General features: G+C 49.9%; 1 protein-coding gene across 1 annotated transcript; it reads left to right on the forward strand.

Moving 5' to 3' along the window:
• The first annotated feature begins 1728 nt into the window (after positions 1-1728).
• LOC140902673 (coxsackievirus and adenovirus receptor homolog) lies at positions 1729-8934 on the forward strand. Its single transcript, XM_073323005.1, has 4 exons — positions 1729-1914; positions 4318-4409; positions 5961-6323; positions 7443-8934. Exons 2-4 carry the CDS (start codon positions 4355-4357, stop codon positions 7544-7546), a joined length of 522 nt encoding a protein of 173 aa, XP_073179106.1. The 5' UTR covers positions 1729-1914; positions 4318-4354; the 3' UTR covers positions 7547-8934.
• Positions 8935-16538: the final 7604 nt, after the last annotated feature.

The following is a 16538-nucleotide window of genomic DNA, read 5'->3' on the forward strand; positions in this document are numbered from 1 at the left end:
TTGACACTGGCATTCAAAGGGGCCCAAGAACTTTAGGTGCCCAAATTTCCACCAGCCCCTTCACAAATCCCAGCCTAGCCGTGGTGTGGCACTAGCTGGCACAGCACAGCTGCTTTGGATTGGGCTTCTTGGCCTGCTGGAATGGTGCCGGCCGCCCCAGGTGGAAATCCTACCTGAGCTACCCCAGAGGCACCCGGCGGAGCTCTAACGCTGCTGTGGTGGTTGTGAACGCTCATTGTGCTTCTCGAGCTCTCTGATGTGAGGGGTCAGCAATTTGTTTTCCCAATGTGCACTCAGACCAGCAGCCGATGGCTCGCGGATCGGCACTGGTCCGCGGACCGCCACTTTGAGTAGCACTGGTTTAGAGAACCTGCCTTCTGGATCGCAGATGGACACACGTCTCCCTTTTGTCTGGGCACCTCGACTTCCCTTGCGATCATCCGTTCCCTCTAGCCCTCGCCTCGGGCGACAGCTTAGAGGTCACATTGTCCAAGTTCTGTGGTTCAGAGGACACTCTTCCACGGCCTCTAGGCCCTCGCCTGCTCAGCGTCACTTGCAAGAGCCTGCTGCAGTCCGGAGAGTTCTGATCCCAGGCTGTCCACTGAGCGAGCAGAGTGGTTTCACTGTGAAATCGGCTAATCAACTCCAGAGTCCTGCTGCGGAACCAGATGAAAGGAAAGTGGATTCGGCTCAGATTCCTTCCTCCCACAAGCCAACCTTAGCACGAAAGTGACACGAGGCCGGTGGGTGGGCGGGCAGGTGGACAGCCTTGATCTCTGCTTGATCCGTCAGCCATGGAATTGTTCTTGGGTTCTCCACTGGGTTGTGATCCCAAACACCTGGGAGTCACATGCTTGGGGGCTGCCTTCGCAGCTGTTCAAGGCTCCCTGCGTCATTTTGCTGTTTACGGGGACGTTGATCTCCAAGCCCCGTTCCCTCAAAAAAACCCACCCTCTCTCCTGACACCCTTAGGGGTCCGTCTGGATCTACATCGGGTAAAGTTCATCCTGAGTATGTTCTAGCTACACTGCCTCCATGTGGTCTGCCCCAGCAGATTGCTGTCTCCTCTTATAGACTGGAAGCACCTTGCAGCCTGGATTTCCATGGTTTGTGTGCAACATGCAGCACAACAGGGCCCTGATCTCACTCAGGGTCTGTGCAAAATGGGGGACCCCAATCTTGGTCATGGTCTGTCCTGCACCTGGCACAATGGGGGCCCTGATCTTGCACAAGGTCTGTGCAGCACCTGGCACAATGGGGCCCTGATCTCAGCCAGGGTCTGGTCTCACCTGGCACAATGAGTGCCTGATCTTGGTTGGGGGTCTGTGCAGGGCCAGAACAATTGGGCCCTGGTCTCAGGCAGGAGCCTCTACTGCAAAACAGCCAGTTACTGACTATGATAAATTCCACGTCTGCTTAACCAGGCGCACAAAGGGGCAACTTCCACTCTGCTGAAATCAGATGAGGCCAAGCTGAGCCGTACCCATGATGTGTCTGACTCATGACCCTTTTCTGTGCAGGGGCAGGAGGTCCCTGGGTTCACAAGGCACTGGGCTGAGAACCAGCAGCTCATTTCAAGTGATCTGGTCAGCTGCCATCGGGTGGGAACAGCTCTCTGTTCCTAACAGCCTGAGCTGCATTTGCTCCAGCAGCTGGGCTGTGGGACACAACTGTCGGCACTTCAGATAACCCATATGATGGATTTGACACTTGGGATGTGAGGAGGGGCTATGGGTGGTGTGACTCAGGATGCCCGCCCAGTATAATCATGCCAAGCTGGACTCACTTGCCAACTTGCATGCCAGGAGAGGCAAGGAGGTGAATGGGCTGTGTGATATGGAGAGAAAGAAGAGAAACTTACATTGCACAGTGGAGATTGCTGATCTGTGAGAAACGGAGAACAACATCCTGCAGGTGAGATAGATCTAATCTAATCTATCTATCTATCTATCCCCATACACTCTATCTATCTATCTATCTATCTATCTATCTATCTATCTATCTATCTATCTATCTATCTATCCCCATGCAAATGTTAGGAACCATTAGGAAAGGGATACATAAGAACGGCCACACTGGGTCAGAGCAAAGATCCATCCAGCCCAGTATCCTGTCTTCCAACAGTGGCCAGTGCCAGGTGCCCCAGAGGGAATGGACAGAACAAGTAATCCATCCCCTGTTGCCCATTCCCAGCTTCTGGCAAACAAAAGCTAGATAATAAGACAGAAAATATCATATTACCTTTATATAAATCCATCGTACACCCACATCTTGAATACTGTGTGGTGATCTGGTTGTCCCATCTCAAAAAAGATATATTGGAATTGGAATACGTACAGAAAAGGTAAAAAAAAAAATTATTAGGGGTATAGAACAGCTTCTGTATGAGAAGAGGTTAAAAGTATGGGGACTTTTCAGCTTGGAAAAGTGACGACTAAGGGGCGATATGATAGAGGTTTATATAATCTTGACTGGTGTGGAGAAAGTGAATAAGGAAGGGTTATTTACTCCTTCTCATAGCACAAGAACAGGGGTCACTCAATGAAATTAACAGGCAGCAGGTTTAAAACAAACAAAAGAAAGGCATTTTTCACACAATGCACAGTCAACCTGTGGAACTCCTTGCCCCGGGACGTTGTGAAGGCCAAAACTATAACAGCGTTCAAAAAAGAACTCGATACGTTTCTGGATGATAGGTCCAGGATGGACAGGGATGCAACCCCATCCTCCCTAGCCTCTGTTTGCCAGAAGCTGGGAGTGGACAAGGGGGGATGGTTCACTCAATGATTGCCTGATCTGTTCATTCCTTCTGAAGCACCTGGCATTGCCATTGTCAGAAGACACGATACTGGGCTTGATGGACCATTGGTCTGACCCAGTATGGCTGTTCTTATGTTCTTATATTCTTAAATCTATCTATCGTCACTGCAGTATCTCAGTGCGTCCCCAGGAAGTCGATATCCATCAGGAATCCCAATGCATTTTCTGTGCTGCTTGCTTTATTCTGGCATGATTTTTATTTAAAAAATACAAAAGCATTCTTGACTTATTTTTCGAGAGAAATCCTCAAACCAACTCGTCCTCCCCTGTCCCCCTGCCCAGTGGGCAAGACCAGCTGTCCCACAGGAACGCAGCCAGTAGTTGTAGCCTTGTTGGTTCTCCAGAAATGCAAACAGATTAGCCTGTGGCTTCATGCTCTCAGCTTCCCTTTGCTTTCTTTAAATGTTGACACTGAGTTTAGCTTGTTCCTAGCGGCATTTTCAGGCTGGGTCACGGGGGCAGCTCCAGGTTGGTATCTGCCTTTTCATGGAGGGGAGAACCTTTTTTGCATTGGTTTACCTGTTGCTGGATTTGAACCAGGTGTTCGCCATGGATTAGCGTAATTGAATATTTGCTATGGAGGCTTGGCACTATTCGATTTTCATTTTTTGGCCATTTCTGTGGATAATATTGATGGTTATTTTAAAGCAATTTTTAGGTTTATTGATTTAGATGGTCACAGTTGCAGGAAACTGCAGTGATTTGAAGTCGCAGGGTCCTCGCCTCAGCACCTCCGTGCTCCCAAAATGAACACGTTATAGGGAGCATGGGCGGAGGCCAGCTCCCCCCCCCCCATCTAAACAGGCCCTGCTCCAACTCTGGTAATGCCAGCAAACATCGTGATTTACATGAACGTGGCCAATACATTCTCAAGCAGTATTTTTCTTATTTTGCTTCTCTGTTAATATCGGTGAAAATGTTTTTGCAGTGGTTTGTGAGTATCTAGTGAAATCAGCATTTGCTGACATTTACTGATAACAGTAAAAACTTTCCAAGCCTACTCATATGATCTGTAACCTATTCAGAGAGGATGAAAATCACTGATAAGCTATTGAGACAGATGCCAGCTGGATGGAATTTCTCTATGTAGCCATGCTGGAAACTGGCTTATCTCGCTTTGCCAGGTAGGAAGGAAGCAAGAAGAATTTGCCCCCAGTCAGCCTCTGCTGCGTTGAGAGGGGAGGGAAGTTGGTAGGGGCCGGAGAGGAATCACTGCCCTATTGGAGAGTGTGGTGGGAGGGAGTGAATGATGGTGGGCGGTATGGAAAAAACTCCCACTGCTATTTCCAGATTCTTCTTAGGATCCAGATATGTCCTTCCCCGGGCTGCATCTGAGCTTTGCAGCTGTCCCTGGTCTCTGATCTTGGAGGGAGGGGCTCACCCATCGAGACCAGGACTACTCCCTGGTGTAGTTTGCTTGGGGTTTTGCTGGCTCAGCCAGGTTCCCCTCCTGTTTGCATGTAGTGACCCCTTCTGCCTTTCTTTTCCCTCTCTCAGGTCAGGGGGAGCAGAGCTGCCATAACAGCCGGTGGAGATGGGGCGTGATCTGTTGCACCTGGGTTTCCTCATCACAGTTGTCCAGCAGCTAGGTAAATACTGGGAGTGTCACCGCACGGCTGTTCTGTCTGTGTGGGATTGGGATGGGGGTCTCAAATGGGTTGGGGTCCTTCTCTAGAGCCCAGCACGCAGGGACCTCAGAGTGCTCTGCAGACAGTAGTTAACAACGCCTCTATTCTATTCTATTCTATTCAGGTTCGTGCCCATCACCATGGTACCTGATCAACTCACAACCTCCCTGGGAGGCAGCTTAATATTAGAGTTGGTTGACATTTTGAAACAGAATTTTTCTGCTGTTGTCCAAAACCAGCCTGGTCACGTTCTTCTCTACCAGACCTGGCCTAGTCACAGAGCTCACTTACCCACCCCAGCTGTGCTCGTCAGCATAAGATCTTTTAATTCTCTGCCAGGTATGGCTGGGGCTAGTTGAAATAAGGTGTTTTATACACTGCGCCACCTAATGGCTGAACACTACAATACGGTTTAACGTTCCATTACGTCTCCCCCTTCTAAGTTCTACATTCCCATCATTTACCATAGTTTCCCGGCCACGCTCTCTTTGAAGTTCAGTACGGATCAGGCCGTTGAGTGTCTCTGAATCGTGCTGGTTTCCTAATTACAGAACCTGAACATGGAACAACTGGGTCATCTGGCTGTCCGTTAGTTACGACTGGCTCTGGTCGGTTTGGAATCCTTGAGCCTTCTTCGTGTTCTGCATCTGCCACCTGTAGAGTTTACTCTGTTGATTGTTCCTGCTGAGGAACAAAGTGTGGGTGTTGATGGTTTCTGCTGAACTCTCCACCGTCTGTCTTGATCACATATGATCTAGGCACAGAATTCTTTTTCTTTAGGACAGCTGGCGTTGTGCATCCTTTTTCTCCATCCGATTTGGCATGAATATGGTCACCAGGTTCTAGACCTGGCAGTTCTCTAACTGAGCGAGGTCTGTTGTATACGTGTTCCTAAGCTCTCTTAGCGTTTTTTATCTGGTTTGAGACAAGGAACGTGGGCCCTGGTCATTGCAGATCCCCTTGTGCCTTTCCTCCAGGCCAGGCTCTTCACGTCAGTGCCCTGATTCCCAGCTCAGCCTCCTTCCCCCACCCCCATCTCCATTTGGACCCAGGTTTCTTCTACACTTCGTTTTGCTCGGTGGTGTTGTGCACAGATGAGCAGCGATCATCTCCCACCCAGGGGTGGCTGCCTGTCTGGGGTGGTTGGAGTGACTCTCAGGCTGAGTGCATGGTTGGTAAAGCACGGAGGGCTCCTTCGGGTGAAACGGGAGTGCTTCAGTAAGCTCTGTTCTGCTTGCATTGTTCCATTAAATCCTCTGGCCGTTAATTCAATCCCTTCATGTGTGTCTTCTCCATGGAGTTATTTGATGAGGGGAGAGGGGCACAGCCCTGGGCTGACTGGCTTACTGGGATGTTGCAGTTCTGGTGCCATGGTGGTGGTGGTGACAAGGCCGTAGGACAGGCTCAGTAGTAGCCAGAGGCCCGGGTCAGGATCAGCTTCAGGTGGGTACCGACAGCATTAGACATGGCTCCTGCTCACCAGGGTTGTGACTTTGCTCTGCTATTCCCTAGCCTGCCCGGCTGAGCCATGTGGGAACACCTCCCACACCCAGCTGCAGGCCCAGGTCGGGGAGAACATCTCCATGAGTTGCCCCTTCTCAGTCTACGATCCCAGAAAGGTCTCAACGGTCATGTGGAACTATCGGAGCCAGACCAATGAAACCAACCTCTACATGAGCAGCAATGGGAGCGAGAATTGCTCACACTACAGGCCACGCTTCGAGGGCAGGACGTGGGTTAACGCCACAGGGCTGGCCCATGGCGACGCCACCCTGCACCTTGCCGGAGTCACAGCGTCCGACCAAGGGAACTTCTCCTGCTATGTGGGCCTGGGCTACGACTGCGTGTCTGTGGAGGTGCAGCTCTGGGTCAGCGGTAAGTAGGAGGGAGGGGCGAGGAGGCACGTGTTGGGCGGAGAGGCCTCTGGGCCACCTCGGCTTTTGGATTCAGCCTTGGGGAGAAGAGAATGAGAATCTGAGAGCTGAGTGTCCATTTGGGCTCATCCCCACCCCCAGTGGGCGTCATACGGCCTGACTGAACCTGGCAGCATGTGTGTAGCAGGGAGCCAGGCCCTTTCTATGTACAAACACGGCCCCTGCTTCCCAGAGTATCTGAGTTGCTCCCCATCCTTAATCCCAGCCCCCTTGTGAGGGTGGGCCGGGCTGTCTCCCCCATTGCACAGCTGGGAAACTGAGGCACAGAGCTACGCAAGGGATGTCTGCATTGCACGCAGCATGCGGAATTGCAGCCCCTGGAGACATCCCCGCACTAGTGGGGAAGCAATGGCAGCCAGGGCTGTATAAGCTGGGACCCTGCAGGTCAACTTGGGTGGTGAGCCCATGCTGCCAGGATGTGAACTAGCTAGAGTCAGCTCCCTTGGGTTTGTCAACATGTGCTGCAGTTCTGCCCCCTGATGGCAGGACAGCCCTACCCTAGGGGGTCTGTGGCAGAACAGGGAATTGAACCTTGATCTCCCAAGTCTCTGGCTAGTGTCCGAACAGTGGGGCACCCTGCCTCTCGTCCTGCTCGTGGTGGGTCCGTGGCCGCACGGGCCCCATGCTATGACATGGCACCGACGCACCATGATGCCCGGTTGACGTGCGGGCTGATGACATGCCAATAGTGTGACATCCCATCAGACAAATCCCCAGGGCCTGGCGAGGGGCAGCTCTGTGCGATGCCAGCGCAACATGGCATGGCAGTGCAGACACAGAGCCCCCAGATGCAATGACTTGGGGAGGAGGCAAAGTCCCAGAGGCCACCACCCTGTGCAAACAGCCCTCTGCATGTGCCTGCAGAACGTCTGCCAGGGGCTCTGGCAGTGAAGCCCCAGCGGCTGAAGAGCAAGCTGGCTGGCATAAGACGTCTGCTAAACAGGAGCTTTGCTGGCGTAGATTCTGGGTTCGGGGACTCCCCATGAGCCAGCAGACCAGTTTGCTCCCCACCAATCTGGGAAGCCTCGAGTGGATCAAACCTTTTCCTTCTTCTTTGCAGAACATCATCAAGAGTCTAGGTTGGAACTAAACTGCGGGCTCGCTGCCATCTGCTTCTCTGGCCTGTTGCTTTCCCTTGCTGCAGCAGTTACCCTGTGCGTGTGAGCGCAGGGACGGGGGCTAGGCCCCAACTGGGGCATGGCTGTGAAACACTCGGAAGCCTCCGTGTGATCAAAGGGGACAGCCACCTCCTTGAACACGCCAGCCTCTCTCACATCTCAGCGCTGCAGATGGCATGGGGCCCTCCAAGACAGGCTGGTACATGAAACATACACAGCTGGGACACTGAACGCTTGTCTACACTGAAACTCTACCCTGGTGCCGCTATGCTTCAGTGTAGGCACCACCTGTGCCGACGGGAGGGGTTGTCCCATCGCTGCGGATAATCCACCTTCCCGAGTGATGGTAGCCAGGTTGATGGAAGAAGTCTCCTGTTGGCCTAGTGCTGTCTACACGGGGAGTTAGGTTGGCTTAACTGTGCCGCTCAGGGCTGTGGATTTTTCACATAGCTGGGCAACGTAATTATGACAACCTAAATTTCTTTTTTAGACCAGGCCTTAGGGTCCTGCATTGCTCCTAGCAAGGCACAGAGGAAGCCAGCTTACCAGTGTCCAGTATTTCCCGGCATGAAGGATTTTTTTGCAGATGACTCTGTGCCTCAATGAGTTTATTATAATGCAAAACTGGACAAGCGGCATTGAGGGTCACGTTGCCCCGAAGAACTCGGAGGGTGGCGGTTCTCTTCCAGCTTCTCTTCCAGCCAGAAACTGAGTGCTTGTCCCACAGGACCATTTCTTCCTTGTAAACACAGAGCGAACTCGAATCCCACAGTATTCCCACAAGCCCCGTCTCCAAATCCAAGCTGTTAAAGGGCATGCCCCGAGATTTACTGGTCCCTTGTCACTCATTTATTCTCTCTCAGACAGACTTCACTCAGCTGGCTTTATCAGAGAGTGCCCTTCTGTGATAAATGAAGCTCCCTTTTATGGACACTCAGCCAGCCAGTAGATATAAAATTCCTCTTAGGAGCTGTTCTCTAATTGCTCTACCTCTAAAGGGTTAAAAAGTCTCAGTGTTATGAGTAGGTAAAAGGAAGTGAGTGGGCACCTGTCCAAAAGAGCCAATGGGAAGGCTAGAACGTTTGAAAATTGAAACAAGGCTCCCCTTTTGTCTGTCTGGGGTTGTTCCCTGGGGAGAGGTGGACAGGGCAGAGCTGTGCTGTAAGAGCTTGGGCCAGGTATGAAAAAAACCATCAGTATCATACCTAGAAATTACTCATTTAAAAACCTCAGGTATGTAAGTAGACCAGGAAATGTCCAGGAAGACGCGATTAGGTTTATCCCTTTTATTTTGTTATGGCTTGTGGATTCCTCTGTGCTAACCCCAGGTGCTTTTTGTTTTGCTTGTAACCTTTCAGCTGGACCTCAAGAGAGCTATTCTTGAGGTTAATCCTTCTAGGGTTGTTGTTTTTTAATCTAGCAAATGCCTGAGTTCCCAGATGTATTTTGTTTCTTTTTTTTTATTAATAAAATTTACCTTTTTTAAGAACAGAATTGAATTTTTTGTGTCCTAAGAGGTTTGTGCCCATGTTGTTTAAATTAGCAGGTGGCAACAGCTGATTTCCCCCCCTTTTTTTTTCTTTCTCAGCTTTTCCCCGGAGGGGGCGTGAAAGGGCTTGAGGGTATCCCACAGGAAGGAACACCCAAGTGAATCTTCCTGGGCTCTCAAAGGGGTTCTGCACTTGGGGAGCAGCAGCATCTACCCATCCAAGGTCAGAGAGAAGATGTAACCTTGGGAGTTTAACGCTTGGAGTGGCCAGTATTAATTTTTAGAGTCCTTGCAGCCCCCACCTTCTGCACTCGCAGTGCCAGAGTGGGGAATCAGCCTTGACACCCTCCATCCAGCTCACCCCCCGCAGGACCTTCTGGAGTTTGGAAATGTGCTGTCTGCACGTTGCGTGCTGAGAGTGTGCCAGGGATGGGGGTTTGTGCCAAGGCAGCAGCTCGTCTGTAGTTACCAGGCGTTCCGATGGGCGAGGGGGAAACCTGGGATATTCCAGCTGTCCCCAGAGACGTTCTTGGGACAGCGGGACGTTGCATGATGAAGCAGGCCGGGTTGTCTCTTTGCTGCTCTTGGGAGCTGCTGTCCGTGCCACGGGAACACTAACCTGCGAATTCCTCTGCTTTCTGTGCTGTGGATCCGTACAGCGGGGGACCGTCCGCTTCCTCTCTGCTCCATGCCAGGGGGGTGAGATAGAGGGATCTAAAAGGATTCACTAGCTCTCCACTGCCCCCCACTCTGCTACTGAGGGGGAGATGTAATGGGGGAAACTCAGTCTCCCTGGCTTTTGCTCTATCTACCAGCGGGATCCCAAGAACCCACTCATTCTGGCTGTCTCCTATATCCTGGGATCTAAAGGGACCAGCTCAGCCTGTCTGCTCGGTCCCACGAGGGGATGGACGGCAGGGTTGAAATGATTGACTTGGTCCCACTGCCATAACACCCCAGGAGTGAGGAGCCATGTGCTGAGATCGGAGTGTCACCCCCTGCGGTCTGTAGTTGAGAACGACACCAGACAGACAAACTGAGACAGTCGGAGCAGGAAACCTCATGAAAGAACCGGCCAAACCAGGAATGGTTCAGCCTCTTGGCAACAGCGTCAGGGTGAGGGGGACACATGCCAGCTCCACCCCACCCCCTGCCATGTGCGCTCCCTGGGTGGGCAGAGGCCCTCACCATGGTGTGGTGCCCAGGCAGGCTGAAAGTTTCTTTGTGTTTACAAAATGGAAATGTCACCCCCAGATTTCCACTTTTGTCAAAAATATTGTCAAAAATAAAAAAAGGATTTTTGGGGGGACAAAAGTGGAAAAAATGTCTTGTTTTAATAGAATTCCTTTGGGGGTGGGGGCGGGAAATAAATCAATTTCCCAACTAGTTCTATGTCACGCCTGGCGTTTGCGTGTAGATGTGTGTGCATGTGCATTGGTGTATGTGCATGTAAATGCATGTTGCAAAAAAAGCGAACATCATTCTGGGCTGTATTAGCAGGAGCGTTGTAAGCCAGACACAAGGAGCAATTCTTCCGCTCTACTCCGCGCTGCTTAGGCCTCAACCGGAGTATTGTGTCCAGTTCTGGGCGCCACATGTCTGGAAGGATGTGGACAAATTGGAAAGAGTCCAGAGAAAAGCGCCAACAATGATGAAAGGTCTAGAAAACATGACCTAGGAGGGAAGAATGAAAAAAACTGGATTTGTTTAGTCTGGAAAAGAGAAGACTGAGAGGGGACATGAGAGGAGTTTTCAAAAGCATAAAGGCTCGTTACAGGGAGGAGGGAGGAAAATTGTTTTTCTTAACCTCTGAGGCTAGGACAAAAAGCAATGGGCTTAAATTGCTGCAAGGGAGGTTTAGGTTGGACATTAGGAAAAACTTCCTATCTGTCAGGCGGGTTAAGCACTGGAATAAATTGCCCAGGCAGGTTGTGGAATCTCCATCATTGGAGATTTTTAAGAGCGGGTTGGACAATCACCTGTGAGGAATAGTCTAGATCATACTTAGTCCTGCCATGAGTGCAGGGCACTGGACTAGATGACCTCTCGAGGTCCCTTCCAGTCCTATGATTCTATATATGTATATGCATATGTCACCGAGTCTCTGGGCGATGCTCTGGAACTGCTCCCTACATAGCCAGTCAGGACTCTGGGGAAGTCTCCTTTCTGTGAGCTGTGAAAGTAGAATGAATTATATTGAAATTATAATTCATTAAAGAAATGCTATTTGAAGGGTTTGTTGAAATATAGTTGTCAGGAAGAGAAACGTTAAGGAGTGTGAGACAATGGGTCCTGAAACTAATTAACTTAGAGCTCCTACTGAGCTAGGAGATTGGTAAACGTTAGTATGCAAATAAGATATGTATGTATGTTTGTCAGTTTCTGCTTTCTTTTGTCTCTTATGTTAAATTGGCTTTGGCTTAGCTGTATAAATAAGTTATCTTGAGCCTCAGAGGGGGGCTCACATCTGGGTGCATTAGCAAAGCGCTTTGCTAATAAACAGAGTGGTATGACAAATTATGTGAGTCCTGAATCTGACTTTGACAGAGCAGACTGTCTTCAGGACACACAGCTCACACAGCTTCCACCTTCCTGGGTCTGACCTCGGAGCATTCAGCATCCTCTGCCCCTCTGTGCACTTCCCCCAGCGAGTCCGCCCAGGAGGGCTCCTGGGGAAGCCAGAGGGTCCTGCACCCCGACTTCGCAGTGAGACGTGACTCTCAGACAGCCAGTAAAACAGAAAGTTTATTAGATGACAGGGACATGGTCTAAAACAGAGTTTGCAGGTGCAGAGAACAGGACCCCTCAGCTGGGTCCATTTTGGGGGGCAGCGAGCCAGACAACCACGTCTGCACTTCACTCCATGAGCCAGCCAGCCCCAAACTGAAACGCCCTCCAGCCCCTCCTCCTCTGGGCTTTGTTCCTTTCCCAGGCCAGGAGGTCACCTGATCCCCTTGTTCTCCAACACTTTAGCTCTCACCTTGCAGGGCGGAAGGGCCCAGGCCATCAGTTGCCAGGAAACAGGGTGCTGGCCATTCTCTGTGTCCAGACCCCTGCACACACCTGCCCTCTAGGGCTCTGCAATGATCATACACCCTTACCCCACCACCTAGATACTTAAGAACTGTATAGGGGAAACTGAGGCACCCCCACACTATTCAGAGGAAACGTTAAGAACAGTCCCACTTCATCACAGCATATACATGTGGATGTGTGTGCGTATGGATGTGTGTGAGTGTATATGCAGGTGTATGTGTGTGTTGTTATGTGGGTGTGTGTAGTTCTGTGTGTAGACGTGTGCACATTGTTAGAATATAGATATTCAGGGCTGCCTGTAAAGCCTATACTTTAAGAACTTGTATGTTTTTATCACTTATATAAAACAAAGAATCAAAATCACAGTCCGCTTGCGTACGGGCCTTCTCTCACTAGGCTAGTCTGAGGCCTTGTTCTTAGGCTAAGGCCTTTGGCCTTTGGCTAAGCAGCAGAGGCAGCCATGAGCTGGGAAGCGAACGGTCACGTCCTCACATCCCAAACCAGTCACACTGAAATAAGGTGGTACTGGGCTGTTAGGAAGACGATCCTGTCCTGATAGTGCCCATCACCACCAGATAAAGAAACAGGTCTTAAGATGGTTAAAGAAAACTTAGTTTGATAGCATCCTGTCTGGCAAGAAATCACTTCTCAATAGTTGTGGTTGTGAAACCCTCATTTCTGCATGTTTTATCCTTATGGCCCCCACATTTCTATTGTCAATCTGTCTGGTTCTCTAATTGTTTCTGTCTGCCATATAATTAATTTGGCTAGGTGTAAGTTATTTAGGATAGTGGGATATAATTGGTTAGAGAATTATGTTACAATATAATAGGATTAGTTAGTTGAATTTCAGTGAAATAATTGGTTAAGGTATAGCTGAGAATATTACTGTACAAACTGGGGTCAAACAGGAAGAAGAAGGGAAATAGGTAAATTCTTTGCGGCGTTGGAGCTGGGAAGGGAACACTGGGGAACAGGCTCTATCCCCGTATAGAGATAAGCCCGACTGGTGTGAATATGCTTGCTGGGAAACTAACCCCAATAAACATCACATTGTCTGCACTTCGGACTTCTGGTCTTTTGCTGCTTGCTGTCTGTGTGACAAGAAGCGGGGAAGTGGTAGGGTTGAGGGAAAGCCCTCTGACACACGTATGTGTGTTTGCATGTGTGCACACGTGTGGATGTGTGTGCGTATGTGTGTCTGTGAGTGTATATGCATGTGTATACGTGTGTTCTTGTGTGGGTGTGTAGGTCTATGTGTGCACATGTGTGTGGGTGTGTGTACACGCATGTGTTGTTAGGTGGGTGGGTGTAGTTGTGTGTGTGGATGTGTGCACACACACGTGAATGTATGTGCATGCGTATATGTGTTTGTGTTGGTAGAATTCAGATTGAGCTATCTATCTATCCCCATGCAAATGTTAGGAACCATTAGGAAAGGGATGCATAAGAACGGCCATCCTGGGTTAGACCAAAGGTCCATCTAGCCCAGTATCCTGTCTTCCGACAGTGACCAATGCCAGGTGCCCCAGAAGGAATGGACAGAGCAGGCAATCATAGAATCATAGAATAACAGAGTTGGAAGGGACCTCTGGAGGCATCTAGTCCAACCCCCTGCCCAGAGCAGGACCAATCCCCAACTAAATCATCCCAGCCAGGGCTTCGTCAAGCCTGACCTTAAAAACTTCTAAGGAAGGGGATTCCACCACCTCTCTAGGTAACGCATTCCAGTGCTTCACCACCCTCCTAGTGAAAAAGTTTTTCCTAATATCCAACCTAAATCTCCCCCACTGCAACTTGAGACCATTACTCCTTGTCCTGTCATCTGCTATCACTGAGAATAGTCTAGATCCATCCTCTTTGGATCCACCTTTCAGGTAGTTAAAAGCAGCTATCAAATCCCCCCTCATTCTTCTCTTCCGTAGACTAAACAATCCCAGTTCCCTCAGCCTCTCCTCATAAGTCATGTGTTCCAGACCCCTAATCATTTTTGTTGCCCTTCGCTGGACTCTCTCCAATTTCTCCACATCCTTCTTGTAGAGTGGGGCCCAAAACTGGACACAGTACTCCAGATGAGGCCTCACCAGCGTTGAATAGAGGGGAACGATCACGTCCCTCGATCTGCTGGCAATGCCCCTACTTATACATCCCAAAATGCCATTGGCCTTCTTGGCAACAAGGGCACACTGTTGACTCATATCCAGCTTCTTGTCCACTGTCACCCCATGGTCCTTCTCTGCAGAACTGCTGCCGAGCCATTCGGTCCCTAGTCTGTAGCGGTGCATTGGATTCTTCCATCCTAAGTGCAGGACTCTGCACTTGTCCTTGTTGAACCTCATCAGATTTCTTTTGGCCCAATCCTCCAATCTGTCTAGGTCCCTCTGTATCCTATCCCTACCCTCCAGCATATCTACCACTCCTCCCAGTTTAGTGTCATCTGCAAACTTGCTGAGGGTGCAATCCACACCATCCTCCAGATCATTAATGAAGATATTGAACAAAACCGGCCCCAGGACCGACCCTTGGGGCACTCCACTAGATACCAGCTGCCAACTAGACTTGGAGCCTTTGATCACTACCTGTTGAGCCCGACAATCTAGCCAACTTTCTACCCATCTTGTAGTGCATCCATCCCGCCCATACTTCTTTAACTTGCTGACAAGAATACTGTGGGAGACCGTGTCAAAAGCTTTGCTAAAGTCGAGGAATAACACGTCCACTGCTTTCCCTTCATCCACAGAACCAGTTATCTCATCATAGAAGGCAATTAGATTAGTTAGGCATGACTTTCCCTTGGTGAATCCATGCTGATTGTTCCTGATCACTTTCCTCTCGTCTAAGTGAGACTTAGTGAGTCCTTGAGGACATGCTCCATGATTTTTCCAGGGACGGAGGTGAGGCTGACTGGCCTATAGTTCCCAGGATCCTCCTTCTTCCCTTTTTGAAAGATGGGCACTACATTAGCCTTTTTCCAGTCATCCGGGTCTTCCCCTGATTGCCATGAGTTTTCAAAGATAATGGCCAATGGCTCTGCAATCACATCGCCAACTCCTTTAGCACTCTCGGATGCAACGCATCCGGCCCCATAGACTTGTGCACGTCCAGTTTTTCTAAATAGTCCCGAACCACTTCTTCCTCCACAGAGGGCTGGCCACCTCCTCCCCATGCTGTGCTGCCCAGTGCAGTAGTCTGGGAGCTGACCTTGTTCGTGAAGACAGAGGCAAAAAAAGCATTGAGTACATTAGCTTTTTCCACATCCTCTGTCACTAGGTTGCCTCCCTCATTCAGTAAGGGGCCCACACTTTCCTTGGCTTTCTTCTTATTGCCAACATACCTGAAGAAACCCTTCTTGTTACTCTTAACATCCCTCACTAGCTGCAACTCCAGGTGTGATTTAGCCTTCCTGATTTCATTCTTACGTGCCCGAGCAATATTTATATATTCATTCCTGGTCATTTGTCCAATCTTCCACTTCTTGTAAGCCTCTTTTTTGTGTTTAAGATCAGCAAGGATTTCACTGTTAAGCCAAGCTGGTCACCTGCCATATTTACTATTCTTTCTACACATCGGGATGGGTCGTCCCTGTAACCTCAATAAGGATTCTTTAAAATACAGCCAGCTCTCCTGGACTCCTTTCCCCCTCATGTTATTCTCCTAGGGGATCCTGCCCAACAGTTCCTGAGGGAGTCAAAGTCTGCTTTTCTGAAGTCCAGGGTCCATATTCTGCTGCTTTCCTTTCTTCCTTGTGTCAGGATTCTGAACTCGACCATCTCATGGTCACTGCCTCCCAGGTTCCCATCCACTTTTGCTTCCCCTACTAATTCTTCCCGGTTTGTGAGCAGCAGGTCAAGAAGAGCTCTGCCCTGAGTTGGTTCCTCCAGCACTTGCTCCAGGAAATTGTCCCCTACACTTTCCAAAAACTTCCTGGATTGTCTGTGCACCGCTGTATTGCTCTCCCAGCACATATCAGGATGATTGAAGTCGCCCATGAGAACCAGGGCCTGCGATCTAGTAGCTTCCGTGAGTTGCCAGAAGAAAGCCTTATCCACCTCATCCCCCTGGTCCGGTGGTCTATAGCAGCCTCCCACCACGACATCACCCTTACTGCTCACACTTCTAAACTTAATCCAGAGACTCTCAGGTTTTTCTGCAGTTTCATACTTGAGCAGTGATACTGCTCCCTTACATACAGTGCAACTTCCCCACCTTTTCTGGTCTCCCTGTCCTTCCTGAACAGTTTATACCCATCCATGACAGTACTCCAGTCATGTGAGTTATCCCACCAAGTCTCTGTTATTCCGATCACATCATAATTCCCTGACTGTGCCAGGACCTCCAATTCTCCCTGCTTGTTTCCCAGGCTTTGTGCATTTGTATATAGGCACTTGAGATAACCTGCTGATCGCCCCTCATTCTCAGTATGAGGCAGGAGCCCTCCCCTCTCACACGCTCCTGCTCGTGCTTCCTCCCGGTATCCCACTTCCCCACTTACCTCAGGGCTTTGGTCTCCTTC

The sequence above is a fragment of the Lepidochelys kempii genome, chromosome 24, assembly GCF_965140265.1.
Source record: "Lepidochelys kempii isolate rLepKem1 chromosome 24, rLepKem1.hap2, whole genome shotgun sequence".
NCBI classification, from domain to species: Eukaryota; Metazoa; Chordata; order Testudines; family Cheloniidae; genus Lepidochelys; species Lepidochelys kempii.